Here is a 15,381-nt window from a genome sequence, read left to right as displayed (position 1 = left end):
CCAAATGCTTTTGAAAATTTTATCATACAAAGATTCCGAATTATTATGAAAAAATATTCACTGTTTTGAAACCATCCTCGATGGAATTCCGGCAAATTTTCTACCGCCTTCGATTGCCATATATAAACGCTACCCACAAGCATACCGATATAGTGAAGTTTAGCAGACAGTGTGGTTCAGAGCGATCTAACCAGGCGATAGACATTTGAAATTTAGTTGAGGTGTTTGGTTGTATTAACAGTCGAGTGAAGTTAATTTTGATTATTGTACAGTTTACTCAATTATTGGTAAACCCACGGGGAAACACGGAACAATAGTGTCCCTGATATGCGCGTTTATGTGTACGATATTAATGATCTTCTCATTTGTGTTGACCAATCACAGAATTGGCATTTGTTGGTTTCCCGTCAGCTTTGTTTGGGAAAGACTGTACTGATATCTACCTAGGAACACGAACTATATTCTTCCTTTGAAGTATTTGAAAAGCGTGTCTCACTGATATTGTTTATTGATTTTTCAGAAAGTTGCCAACAGTTGGGGACCAAATTGGGGAGAAAATGGCTACTTCAGGATAGCTCGAGGAACGGATGAAAGCGAAATTGAGTCCTTTGTAATTGCCTCTTGGCCAGGAGTTGATCGAAAAATTCTGTTGATGGCTGAAGAACTCCCAAATCCAGCTTAAGGTTTCATCGCGCATTCAATGACGGAACCATTCACTTTTAATCTAACTGAACTTAAAGTTCCATTAAAGTGGATGTTTGGTACTGGCAGGCAGCCAGCATTGATCTTTCGAAATTTCAAAGTGTATTTAGGATTGATTCAAAAAGTGTTATCTACCTTTAGGACATTTCAGGTGTACTTAATACCGGTATAAAATAGACATATTTTTTATTGTTAAGAAAGTATACTTATACTGCCTTTTTACAAATAATTTGTAAGTCTTGTTGAAAGTTACAGAATCATCACTTATTGATGTAGCTATTTTGGCAACATCAATCAGGAATGGCTTAGTCATGAATCTTTTTTGAAACACCAAAGTTGTTCAACATGTGAAGGCAAGGCAAACATTCAATTCGATGTAGCATTAGTTTTAAGTTTATTAGATGTTAGAATACAAACATTATTAGTAGGATTGAAAATTCACTATTTTTTACTGTATTGATATTTAATACATTTTATACTCAACCTTGAATTTGAATTTTTTTATGAGTGGCTCATAAAACTATGGGGAAACAAAATTGATTTGGAAAGTTAAGATTTGAGAGTATTATGTTTTCTTTCTTCAACTCCAACATTTCAATTGAATAACTGAAACATCAGAAATAAAATGAATAGTCGATATGAAAAGTAGTGCCCAGGGCATAATTGAAACCTTAAGATCATAATAATAGAGTGAAGTAAACTGAGATGAGGTTATCGAAATTAATCTAGGACGCAACAATCTAGGACGCAACGAAAGTACGAAAACACATTCGTATCAAAACTAGATCAGAAATACATAAAAATAGAACATGATATTAACTCAAAGGTAAAAACGAACAAGTCATAAAAACACCTTTCAATGAGGTACGATTTCAAGCGAATTATGAATCTAGAACCCATCACACTTGGTGACTTCGAACACCTTTATTCTGCTATGTGGAACATCAAAGTTGTTTTCTAAGATTGGTATTGAGATGAGGAATATGATATCTCACTATAAATTTGTATATGTTTTTGAAAACAAGTTTCAAATATAAATACAAACGGCATCGTTAGGATTTCTATATTTTTAAAACTGTAGCAGCAGTTTTCTCTCTATTTCGGACCAATCATACTTCTCTTATAATTCTTTTTCGAGCAATAAAGACATAATTTGCTAAGGGTAATAAACTCCAGAAACAGATTCCATCACGATTTCGATTATCGACTTATCATATGTCTTGGGTCTTTCTTTAGTGATTTGACGTTACTGAGCACAAGTGTGTTTTGAGGTTACTATGCACATGTGCTTCCACCTCTTGAAGTTTATGAAATCTTTTCAATATGTTTTATTATTATTCCACCAACCTTGTAGCTATTTCTTGAGGATCCCATACAGCACCAGATATTCATGAAATATTCATATTCAAATAATTCGATACTATTGGAAACAAAAATATTTGAAGATTTTAATGGAATGCATAACCTAATGTATATAACCTTTATAGTGTTAACCATTTTTTGAACTCATCGCGAAGATTCTGATGCATTGCTCCAACTATTGGAAACGACAAAACAATTCAAATGGTCCAATGAATGAATCAATTGCATTAATAAATTGGTTCATTCTCATCCTATTTTTTTTGTATTTGAAATTATTCAATTACAAAGCGACAAATCCTGGCAACAGAGAAATGGGAAGTGATGTATTGGAGTAAACGTTTCTCATTGGTCAATTGAAGTGTAGCACGCGACAGTTGAAGCTCTGTGAAAGCGGCTGCCCCTTAACGCTTGACAGCTTTGCTTTGAAATCGACAATTGTTTCAACATGGCGGTTGGCATTGGTGTTATAATCAAGGTATTATTTTCTCATGTTTAGTGTACCTTTTATAGTTTGAGGCTGTCCAATTTGCAGTACGGCAAATAGTTTGCTTTTGCATCTTCAAACGGTGAGTTACATATTCAGTCTTTGAGAAAAGTGAGTAAAAGACAATAGTATCGATAATAAAGTCATGGTGCTTAACCCACAATACCTCATTTTAGGCCCGAGGAGAGTTGGTGTGTGGGATTTGTTGGTATGACTAAGTACATGTTTAAACTAGAGTGATTTCAGTTGTGTATCTTCAGTAGAGAAAAGTAAGTGAATGACACTTTTTTTGTATCATTTGTTTTCATAATTTTTATTATTATTTTTTAAGATAGAGATAGTACCAATATGCCCAAAAGGAAAAGAAAGGTACCTGCAACGGGAATGCAAGTTGCTCTCCAGTTCATAAAAAGTTGTAAATGTTCATGAGGAACCTATGAGAAAAATATCTACTTGATTTTTATTCCAATTTTGTTTTGCCACTTTCAAATAGTGATAATGCGTTCCAGGTATCAATAATGAAAGACTGGCTGATGCATTGTTGGACAAATCAGGAAAACTCTTCTAGTGAGCAAAGTTTGGATAACTTAAAGTAAGTGAAATTTATTGAAGAACCCATCATATCACTCATTTAAAATACTTCATTGTGGGTTTAGTTTTTGAATTGAAGTTTCTTCATGTAATTCATATTTTCTTTTTCAATGAAATGGTGTATTTACTATTTTCCAATTAGTGCTGATGAATTCACAGAATTGTTATTTCAATATAATTTTTTCTGAAAGTAGGAACATCAAAATTTAAATATATTTGTGATATTTGTAACACGAAAATATTCAGGAATATTTTATTCAGTGAATAAGTATCTCGAATTAGATTTTTTATTTAAATTATTGGTAGTGTTTCTAGTTGAATATTTCAGTGTGTATTGTTTCTGGAATATATTTATTTATGAATATCATGTGTTTTATTACTGGTGTGGATCTCACATCAAAATACAACTATTTCAAGACATCATATATATATATATATATATATATATATATATATATATATATATATATATATATATATATAATCTAGAAAGGTTAATGCAGTCAAGCTGCTGGAAAATAATTCCATGAAAATCAAAAAATAAATAGATAAGTACTTTTTGATCATTCCCATATTGATTTCAATTCAAGAGCCACCGGTAAACAGCTGTTTCAGCCTATTGGACATCCTCCGTACCGGGCAGGCGGTCTTCGATTGAAAACAAAATGAGAAGAAACCAAGAAAGTACTTGATAAAAATAGCTGCGTAAACGCAAGCGAAACATAAGTGAAACCACCTATTGGCGTGACACCCAAGTCAACTTGCCAAGTATCAATCGACAACTGCGGTAGCTAACCTGAAATGCCATCGGAAAACGAATCCATATGTTTCTAGAAATGATATGAAATCTAGAAAGGTTAATGCAGTCAAGCTGCTGGAAAATAATTCCATGAAAATCAAACACTGACATAAAAAACTTGGCAAGTTGACTTGAGTGTCACGCCAATAAGTGGTTCCACTTATGTTTCGCTTGCGTTTACACAGCTATTTTTATCAAGTACTTTCTTGGTTTCTTCTCATTTTGTCTTCAATCGAGGACCGCCTGCCCGGTACTGACGATGCCCAATAGGCTGAAACAGCTGTCTACCGGTGGCTCTCAAATTGAAATCAATATGGGAATGATCAAAAATTACTTATCTATCTATTTTTTGATTTGACTATTTTTTGTGGTGTTACACCTCGAAGCGAGGTGTAACACCACACATAACTTTTAAATAGGATGAGAACAATGGTAAATAGGTTTGTGGAGTTTATTATTCAAAATAGTTCATTACATTAAAAATATTAAATCAATAATATTGTTAATATCATTAAATTCCTCATATTATTGTTCCCCAGTTCTGATAACTTTTATCAATCCTTCAGCATTATTATTATTCATGTAGTTCCTGCAGTAGTTTATCACATTTGATGATTTCTGGCCAACTGAAAAAAAAAATTGAAATTCTTCGTGAAATTTAGTGGATATTTTCAATGTCAGGGTTTTTGAAAAATTGCCATAACAGAAAAACATCGCATCCAATAACCTAATTTTTGAATTATAAACCCACCGCTTGCAATTAAAAAAAAAGTTTTTGGCTTTCTACTACTACATCTTGATACAAAAATGTGGTAATTTTCCAAAAAAAGGAAGGAAGCAATCACCCACCGTACCTACACTTACCTAGCGAATAGGCTTTATAATTTTTTACATTTAAGAAAAAAACGTAATGGTACCTTTTTAGTCTGGATAGATTTGCTATTCACAGATTAGTTGATCCTATATTTAGATAATTTCTGTATCTTTGTTTGAAGGTGTTTGACAATGTTTCGTATATAAATATAAATTGAAAGTAATTTTTGGTACATTATTTACGACATGCGCAAATAATTAAGAAAATCTAATGGCTATTTCCTTGAGTCTTTTAATAAATTTATGTGGGATGTTCAAACGTATCAGTGTTTTTTTTACATAATTTTTTTATTTAACATTTTTGACCCTCGGGTCGAATGGTAATCTCAAAGTGGTTATTGTTCATTTGTTGTTATTTTGAAAGTGTAAACTTTCACGATATTGGTATTCATTCACATTGTGTATATCTGCAATTTAACCTTCAATAAAAGGCCTATCTATACTTCTATTGTTAACTTTCTCAAGACCGCCTACTTTATTTCTTCATGGCTATATTAGTTGGGTTCAAATACCGAAATTTCTAAAGATAACGTGACATATTTCTGCTTTCCCATCTATTTGAAATTATGGCAGCTATTATCTATAATCTTTACTAATTTCTCTGTTTGCCGAATTTCGACCCTTTTCAAAGATGTTCGGGAATTACCTACGCGACTTGACAATAATTCCAGCCTATCCTTATAAATTACCCTCTCTCAAAAAGATTATTTTAGGAGATAGGACTAAGTGAAAATTAGATTCAGTCTGCTTCCGAAAGTACTAGTAACAAGACATACCGTCTTACCGCGTATCACAAAATACAGTTCATCATTTGCAAGTACCGTAGAAACATCTTGTTGCAAGACATACCGTCTTACCAGAAACCGTTAATAATACCAATCTCACCAGACATTTTTTTTTGTTTTGATACATTAATGTTTATACTATAAACTCATAGTGTTTAGATATTAATTTATCTGGTCAAAAATTATTGGTGAATTCTGATTACTTTTTTAAATAGTAAAATTTGGATTAAATCAATAATTAAAAGACATGAGAAGATGTCTAACATTGCAAAAAGTAAACCGAGCGATGCCATATCGTCATCCCCGTTTGAATCCATGGAAAAAAACTGAAGGAATGAACAATTGAACTGCACCTCTGTGTACATCTCAGTTGAACTGTACAGTTAAACTGTACAGTTAAACACAGTTTATCTGTTCGGTTAAAACTGACAGTTAAAACTGTACGTGAGTGGCCGGCCTGACGGTAAATGACCACAGCCAACGTCGTGTGTTCGTTGAATGGGTTCTGGAGCAGTTGGAAACTGACCCAAATTTCCATCGAAAAATCATCGTCAGCGATGAGGCCCATTTCTGGATGAATGGGTACGAGAACAAACAAAATTGTCGAACTTGGGAATATACCAATCCACATGGGATCCAAAAGCGTCCAATGCATTCCGAAAAAGTCACTATTTGGTGTGAATTTTGGACTGGCGGCGTCATCGGTCCATATTTCTTGAAGAACGACGCGATGTTGGCCAGGTCACCACTGGCAACGGCGAGCACTATAGGTTGATGATTACAATTTTTTTGGCAATAACCAGAATGTTTTCCCGGCGAAGTACAAAACATTTTCAGACATATCTTCGTAGACTGTCCGCTTTTCGAACACGAAAGAGTGAATAGGGATATCTCAGCGTCCTCTGTGAAATTCAGAAAAATGATCATCGACACTCTGATATTTTACGTTGGATTTAATCAAAAGTGAAAACCATCGAGGAGAGATACATACGTATAAGGAAATAAATATTTCGAAATACATTTCGAAATGTTAATCTCTCCCAACTACCTACACAGTAAGGTCTGGTTAACGTCTACCTGAAAACAACTACTTACCCTGCTAATACCACGCTGGATATTGAATTATATCCGACAGACATGTATGCAAGATTCCTCACAGAAGATGACAGATGTGTCCCGTTCATCCAGCAGCAGGACCTTGCTGAAATTATTCAAGTAGATCACCTGCAGACCGTGGTTTCGAGGTGTTACCTCTCGTCAGTACAGGAAAGATCCTATTCAGACAGCAAAGTGTTTGGGACTCGATTAATTTCAACAAGGATCCGCTATAAATATGAAACCTTCGTCTGATATAATTCAATATCCAGCGTGGTTTTAACCGGGAAAGTAGTTTTTCGACAGACGTTTACCACACCCTACTGTGTAGGTAATTGGCAGAGATTACTATTTCGAAATATTTATTTCCTTATAGAATTTAATACTTGACAACTGCTGTTTCAACAACTGTAATCATGTATTAATTCTAATAGCCAGCTGACTGAGCCGGTTATTTACTTGAAAAAAATACATTTAAATTCTTAGCCCAGTCTTCACTCTACAAGATCGCCTCTGCAAAACTCACCTCTCAACTTTGACGCTTTTTGTATGATGGCGTTGATCCCTTTCGTCGTTTCAACAACTTCATTGTAGTTTTGTAATCTTATGTTGTGCCCTCCGATCATTTCTTTATTGATTGCCATAAGTTCGTTATAATAAAATGAAAGTTGGTCCCTATGCCAAAAAAAAAAAGATCAAATTAGATTATGAAAATTATTAAAAATCAATACAAAATGAAGAACATATAAAATGTATTGAGGTGTATTCTGGGGTTTATTCGTAGTGATTCGTAGTGACGTTAATAATAAGATTCGCCAGAAAGGAATGATTCAATTTGTGTCGGATGTCAAATTCAATAATAAAAACAAACTTTTCAATATTCTCTAACAAAAATTGAAATCGTATTTGTGCAAGTAATAATTTCTCAGCTTCATTTTGTACATCCTTACAACATATTTGATAAGAAGTTTTCAGCACTTTGTGAACTATAACGATCAAAATAAAGCAGAAACTGACAACTGACTTAAGGCGATTTCTGGCGCTCATGTATTCAAAACGTATTCGTCTGTAATTCAAATACATTCATTCTGGCGATGAAACGATGACGTCCATGAATTATGATTTGAAACATATTCATGATGATTCAAAACTAACGTGAGGTTGGTTCTGAAACTGAATTTGATGTTACGTTACGTCAGTTGTCACTTTCTGCTTTATTTTGATTGTTTTTGAAAAATTATTTATCAAACACTTCGTAAGGATGGCAAAGCTGGCAAATTATTGCTTGAATGTCGATTTCAACACTTTCCAGAGTTTACAAGGTGTGCAATGAAAATTGTAATAACTGCCATTGCGGTAGTAACATAAAATATTATTTCATTCATTGAGGTCGATCACCCGTTTCTTCGGTGTCGATATTTTTCCAGTGAAAAAGCGCTGAATTACTTTATGACTGTCGGACCTTCGAGCGTCGTTGTGGTCATGTTAAAATTGAGTTAGACTAAACAAATGAATATATTGCCTCCTACCGATGATCATACGGTTGGGAAGGTTGAAAAAACGCTGATATGAGATTTTTGTGGATAGCGTTGTTGACGCGAAGGATTGGCAGTTTCTTCAGGGAGACACAAAAAGTAGGTCACCGGAAGTCGTCGAGACTAGATCGGGGGTCTCATCCCTCAGCCTTCGAGGCTGGGCTGAGGGTGGTGGCCTAAATAGGGGAGTTAATTTGTTTGTAAGGGCGTGGTGCGAAATTTAGATAAAATCAGTAGGTAAATCATAAACCGATAATGGGTACAGGGGAGTTCGAAATTAAAGTGTTGGTATTGAAAACACATTGGGTCAACGGAACCGATGGTTGACCATGAACCACCCAAAGAGGCGTTATGTGAGTGTTAGTTATTTTTTTTACTAACCAGTTGATGTTTAGAGAGAGAGTTCACATATTAATTTGTCTGAATCCACTTTTTATTTGTAAAGAGGTTGCATATTGTTGGGTTCCTAGTGCTGATAGTTAAGCTAGAGTACAATTACAAAGAAAGGGGTGAAAATTTAAAGTTATACATCACTCTCCCTAAAGTAAAAGTAAAACCGAGTTGGTGCGTTATTCAACAGGTTAAATCATTAGTAAATAGCATGGTGAAATTGGCGGCATTTCCTTCTTTCTATTTTCTCTTATTTTATAGAATTTATTTATTTATTCAGAAAATACATCCAACAGGTCATGAGACCCAATTACAGGAGTACATAATACAAAATAAAAAGCTTATATTAGTCCTGAAAAACAAAAATTAAACATAAAACGTAATCTATATTAGCATTACATACCACGTAACATATCAGTTCTGTAATGCATTATATATTGCTTTCCTAAACTGAGATAATGGTAAGAAGAATATATCTATGTTTTGTAGATTATTGTAGCTTCTACACATAGATGTCAAAGGGCAGTGAAAGTGGTGTTGTGAGTTAGGTACGTCGATGTAAAAAGTTATATGTGACCTGGAAGTTATAGGAGGAACGTTAAAATTGAATGATGAAAGTAAAGTAGAAGAGTCGATTTGATTATGTATGATTTTGTATATAAAAATCAAGTCGTTAATTTGGCGGCGTTTTTTAAGGGATGCGTAGTTGAACTCTTCCAAGAGTGAATCATAGCTATACTCTCTTATGGGGTAAGAACCATGTTTTTTTAAAGAAAGACATTTCAGAAACTTTTTCTGTACAGCTTCAATACAATATATATATATATATATATATATATATATATATATATATATATATATATATATATATATATATATATATATATATATATATATATATATATATTTTTTTTTTCCTGACAAGGATTCCATATGGAGCTACAATATTCCAGTTTGCTTCTGACCAATGAATAATATATAGAGCTAATTGCCTCTAATGATGAGAATTCTTTGCTATTACGCATAACAAATCCTAACATTTTCATTGCACGGGATGTTATTTCTTCGATATGTGACGAGAACGTTAGTTTTTCATCAAAGATAATACCCAGATCTCTCGATTCGGTAATTCTTGCCAATGTTATATTATCCAATTTGTATTTATATATTTGTACTGAGGATTTTCTTGCAAAAGTCATTATTTTACATTTGCCTATGTTTAATGATAGTTCATTTTTCTGACACCAATCATGTAACTCAGTGATATCGTTTTGTAATGATATACAGTCAGAGTAGTCTTCAATCTCCCTGAAAATCTTCATATCATCAGCAAAAAAAAATTTTTTAAAGTTGATATTATCAGAAATGTCATTAACAAACAGAAGAAATAATAGTGGACCCAAGTTTGAACCTTGAGGAACCCCAGAAGTTGCATTAAATATAAACGATTTAATTCCTTCGTATTCCACAAATAATTGTCTTTCACTAAGATATGATTTCAGCAGATATTGAAGGCTACTCGAAATGCCAAAGCTTGATAATTTCATGAGCAACTGATGATGTGAAACCCGATCAAATGCTTTGCTGAAGTCCGTATACACCACATCAACTTGTTTACGTTGGTCCAGTTTGTCAGAAACATATTGTGTGAAAATACAAAGATTTGATGCAGTGCCACGACACTTCACAAAACCACGTTGAAATTCGGAAATTGTGTTTTTTACATGCTTATAAATGATGTCTGATAAAATAATTTCAACTAATTTCGAGTACACTGATATTATTGTAATCGGTCTATAATTTACTATTTCCGTATTCTTGCCGGTTTTAAAGATAGGGCATACTCTCGACAGCTTCCATATATTCGGAAAGTAACAATTTTTCAGCATGAGGTTGTAAATGATACAAAGAGGCTTCGCAAAAAGAGCAATATGATTCTTAACAAGTTTGACTGGAATGCCATCTGGTCCAACTGTCAATTTATTTTTCAACTTATTGGAAGCCGAAATGATGTCATTTTCCGAGATTTCACTAAGATGTAAGTAATCGCTGGTGTTGAGACATTCTCCATTACTCCAGTTTGAATTTTTTAGATTATTATTAGAAATATACACGCTTTGAAAGTTCGTTGCAAATGCATTAACTATAGCGTTAGGTGATGACAATATTTGATTATTAAAATACATATGTCCGGGAATTCGAGATTTATCATTCTTCGAGTTCACATAGCTCCAATTTAACGTTTTCCTTTTACATAAGATTGTACATGTTGTTTTTTCATTATTTTGTCCATAGAGTTATTTTCTGCTCATTATACTTTTTATTTGAAACCTTGGACTTTCATTTTCACTTGGACTGAGAAAAACACCATCCTCGTAGAGTAAGATGAAGTTAAGAAAACAAAAACAAATGAGAGACTTTTTTTTTCAATTCATCGAGAAGAGCATAGTGAATGAAAATCATTTCAATTCAGATTAAAATTCAGTTCTGGAACCACATAATGAGATAGAATATAAGTAGGTTTACCAAATGACCAGATTTCAAAAAGACCGGCCTTCGTGTGTTCGGCACGAACCCTACAGCCTTTGTCGGAATTGCCTAATTTTTGTACGTTGTTACACAGTCCAAAAAAAGGATAAAACCAGAATTTATGAACCAACAATTTATTTCAAAATTATTCTTTTTTTAGAGATTTTGCATTTAAATGTTTTCAGATCCTGAACGTGCCGCAAATTATTTAAAACAAATTCAAAAACCCTTTGGAAAGCATAATTTGGAAAATGAACCCTCGAAGGAACCCTCAGACTCATCAATGTTATCAAAATCATAAAAAATTATATGGACCTCCGCAAAAAAACCTACTGATGAAGGTGTTCAAGCTTGTTATGCTTTTATATCTTTAAGGAAATTACTAAATGATAAGGTCAATGATAAAAAAGCTTGTAAAAATATCTTATGGCTAGATATATATATATATATATATATATATATATATATATATATATATATATATATAACAGAATAATTAGTGACTGGATTAACTATAAATCGGTTAAATTCGTGAGGTTGCCGTCAATAGCTGGGCTGTTACAAAGAAAACTCTTTGTTATATGTCAAGCTTTCGGTATATTTCACACCTTCTGAATGATACTCGAATTACTGGATCCCTGTTTTTTATTTTTGTATTTTTTTTATTTTTATATGATTTTGAACTGATATTGATAGTCTTAGCAAAATTTACACGTACCTACTGAAATATGATAAAGAAAATAAAAAATCTAGTAATTCGAGTATCATTCAGAATTTTCCCACTTGACATTGTCAGCCAAAAATTTTTATCAACTGTCATTTATTAATGTTTTTCTATCTGTTTTTGAACCATTTTATATTTTATTCTCACGTTAGTAAGTTCTCCATATTTATATATTTTTTACAAGATATATAATTTTATTATTGTAGTTGTCCTGACGAAGGTGTGAAATATACCGAAAGCTTGACATATAACAAAGAGTTTCTCACGAATTTAACCGATTTATATATATATATATATATATATATATATATATAGGCTGTTGTTTAAAGAATACTTTTTGTCATATGGTCAAGCTTTCGAGAATGTTTATTTGTTTATTTCCTTTATCAAGACATCTACAAGAAATTTTAAACATTGCAACAAAATTGTAAAACAGATAGGTAAAAAATATACTTACTCACTCGAGGTTATAGTAAAAAGTCAGACGTGGCAATGAAAAAAACTAAGTTAATACTTTTCATTATGTAGAAAAGTGTCACACATTCAATTTAAAATTACAGAAGAAAAGTACAAAAACTTATTTTATTCAAACATTTAAAATTATTTCACTATCCCATGCTTGGCACTTACTCGTTGGCGTGGTAGCAACCAAAGAGAGAGAGGAAAGAGGAATTATTGGAATATTATATAATTTGAATCAGGAATGATCATTCACTCCTAGAACTTGAAATCAATCTTCATTAAGACGGTCGAAAAATGAAACAATAACAGGAATATGAACAAATTGGAAAACAATTATCAATTCTCAATTACATGTGATATTATAATTGAAATATTTTTACGGGAAAATGAGATCTTTTGAACTTACAGATCATTTAGTCTACTATCTTCTGCTTGAATAATCAGAGTTCTGATTTGTGTCAATCGGTCTGCGACGTCTGTATTCAGTCTTGCACTTGCATCCTGAATTTCAATTAATTTCTCGAGTAAAATTTTTAGGTTGTTTTCTTCTTCTGGAAATGAAGCTTTAGACTGAAAATAGACACAAAAAGTAGTAGAGAACTAATGACAAATCAAATCATTCGATATTTTAATGATAATTTTCTGTAACATCCACTGTGGGATACACGTTACTAAAGTGATTTATAACTTCCAATAATCACTTACTTCCAAAGTATTCACATTCAAGTAGGAACATAGAGACTGTATCAAATCCCCAGCCAGAGACATATTCATCGTGTGGATAGTTATTCTCCCGGATATTTCGGAGACTATAACTAGATCAGAATTGTCTCTGAGACACTTTACATTAAGAGTCAAGTTTGGCCCAGACTCGAATTCTATGTCGGAGGAAAATAAAAAATTTTGGTTAATCCACATGCAGATTCTTTGCACCCTTTCGTTAATTTTGAACTGTACGAAGCTCTCAGGCTTTATTATATCGTTTGGATTCTTCAGGGAATACATCGAGAATCTTGGTAGCTGTCTTGTGATTTCGTAAACGTGGAATTGTACACTGTGAGGAAATCCGACCAACGCCTTCAACAAAAAAATAAATGGAAATTAGTTTGAGAAATTGCATTTTGCATTACTCAAGTATCTGTTATATTTGAGATGGAAGGGTGGCCATACCTATCCCCCTAATCATATTTTAATGACCTGCTTGTTTTATTGATGTGTATGAGATATGTTTGAGAACTTCGTTTGCTTGACCTCAAAAATAGTGTTTGATATGAATATTCATAATTCACAAGAGGGTGAAATTGATGAATTTTCTCGACTGACAATTACTGAAATTGATAATAAACAAGATTTTGTAATTTTCCACAAACCGTCTTATAAGGACATTATTATACATAATTCCTCGACACATCCATATTAACAATAACAGCATCCAAACTATTGAATATTCCATTGTCATAAAGTAATTTTCAGAAAGAACTGAACAGTAAAAACATTTCATTTCATTTTCATTTGGGATCTCAGCAAAACTCAGTATCTTCATAAATTTCCATTGTTTCTCCTTTTCAAAATTGAAAGTTTTTCTTTTCTATTGATATTGATATTGATATATTGAAGTACAGTTTATATATTTACATGTAATATATCGTGTTTTTCGAAAGTCTCAGATCCAGTAACTTGGCCTAGATATGTTTATCTGTTCTGCCATGTACTAGATCTATAGACTTTCTAAAAAAGTGTACATTTTATGATAATAACTAAGCAGTGAGTAGAGAAAAAATTCAGTAGAAAAATTAACATGATAGATTCAATGAATTTTTTTTCTTTTTTTTAAAAATAACAAATAAATATATAATATAAGTTGCAAATGGTGAGGATTCCAAACCGTTTCAAGCAGGGTCAGTTACAGAGGAGAACAGATAGTTTTTAAAGGTAAGGTTCATATTAAATTATTATTCATTATATTATAAAATTTGTTTGAAAATTGTAGAACATATTTCTTTGTTTCTTTTTTGAATTGTTCTAGTTTTCGAATACATTTCAATTCAATCGGAATGCAGTTGAAGAATTTAGGGCCGAAGAAAAAGAAAGATCTTTGCGTTAAAGATTTTCTGAAAAGTTGTATACTGAGATTCAAATTACTAGTGGATCTGGTTATTCCAGTTTTTCTCTGGTTAGATGTTTCGTGTCTGATGTACATTCTTTTTAAACACTGGTGAGTAAATAACAGTTTTATATTCAAGACCTGTGATTCTTGGTATAGCATGTCAGTGGAATAGCGTTTATTTTTTTTTCAGAATAATTCTTAGAAGAATATTTTGTGTTTTTTGCAGAGAATCAAGTGTAGTATTGAAGGCCCCACCCCATGCTGTAATACAGTAGGTCATTACAGATTCAGCTAGGGAATTGTAAAGTAAAAGGAGATTTCTTCTGGTAAGTACGTCTCTCAGGATATAGAAACTGTGCATCAAGACTCTTAAACGGTTATTAACATTTGTGATGTGATCTGACCAGCGCGTGCATTGATCTAAGACTACTCCTAAATATTTGATTTTTTCCACTTTTTTTACTATGGAACATGTGCAATCGATCTTATGACAGTTTGTGATGTGTAATTGTATCAGAATATTTTTTGGTTGGGTAGTGACTGTTGGCGTAAATGTGAGAAATTTTTTTTTTTCAATATTTAGGGTGAGTTTGTTTAAGTTTAGCCAGTCGTGTATTTTTTGCAAGTCAGTCTCAGTAGTTTCTTTTACTTCCTCCCAAGTTTCTCCTGTGAAGATCAGAGCTGTATCATCTGCATAACAAAAATAGTGTCCTTTAAACCCATTAATTCTTGTAATATCATTCATGTACACAAGGAACAGTATCGGTCCCAATACTGTCCCCTGTGGTACACCGATTTTTACTTTTGAAACGTTACTTATTTCTTGGCCAACTTTTACCTGTTGTACTCTACTTGTTAGGTAATCAGTCATAAGGTCAGCCGACAGACCACGTATACCGTAATGGTGCAGCTTATTGAGTAAAATTTCGTGAGAAACTGTGTC

At 32.7% G+C, this 15,381-nt stretch overlaps 2 protein-coding genes and 1 long non-coding RNA gene across 3 annotated transcripts in view; 2 read left to right on the top strand and 1 right to left on the bottom strand.

Moving 5' to 3' along the window:
• The window catches only part of Swim (Secreted Wg-interacting molecule), a 52,100-nt gene extending 50,908 nt beyond the window's left edge, over nt 1-1,192 (top strand). Inside the window, exon 9 of the mRNA XM_074186444.1 lies at nt 521-1,192. Within this exon, the coding sequence (XP_074042545.1) occupies nt 521-682 (162 nt within the window). The 3' untranslated portion in view covers nt 683-1,192. The remainder of the gene's footprint in view (nt 1-520) is intronic.
• Nucleotides 1,193-4,375: 3,183 nt separating this feature from the next.
• Nucleotides 4,376-15,381, bottom strand: part of LOC111512819 (BBSome complex member BBS2) — a 40,532-nt gene continuing 29,526 nt past the window's right edge. The window contains exons 8-11 of the mRNA XM_074186443.1: nt 13,037-13,408; nt 12,738-12,901; nt 7,218-7,366; nt 4,376-4,564 (exon numbers count right to left, since the gene is read on the bottom strand). Coding sequence (XP_074042544.1) covers nt 4,464-4,564; nt 7,218-7,366; nt 12,738-12,901; nt 13,037-13,408 — 786 coding nt within the window. The 3' untranslated portion in view covers nt 4,376-4,463. The remainder of the gene's footprint in view (nt 4,565-7,217; nt 7,367-12,737; nt 12,902-13,036; nt 13,409-15,381) is intronic.
• On the top strand, nt 13,408-15,002 carry LOC141487406 (uncharacterized). Its single transcript, XR_012468364.1, has 3 exons — nt 13,408-14,263; nt 14,358-14,546; nt 14,665-15,002. It is a non-coding gene; the product is annotated as an uncharacterized lncRNA (long non-coding RNA).

Source organism: Leptinotarsa decemlineata, unplaced genomic scaffold (genome assembly GCF_025532065.1).
Source record: "Leptinotarsa decemlineata unplaced genomic scaffold, Ldec_3_MD MMD2_tig00078422_RagTag_RagTag, whole genome shotgun sequence".
Taxonomy (NCBI): Eukaryota; Metazoa; Arthropoda; class Insecta; order Coleoptera; family Chrysomelidae; genus Leptinotarsa; species Leptinotarsa decemlineata.
Note: the sequence above shows the minus strand (reverse complement) of the source record. Positions and strands in the feature narration are given on the sequence as shown.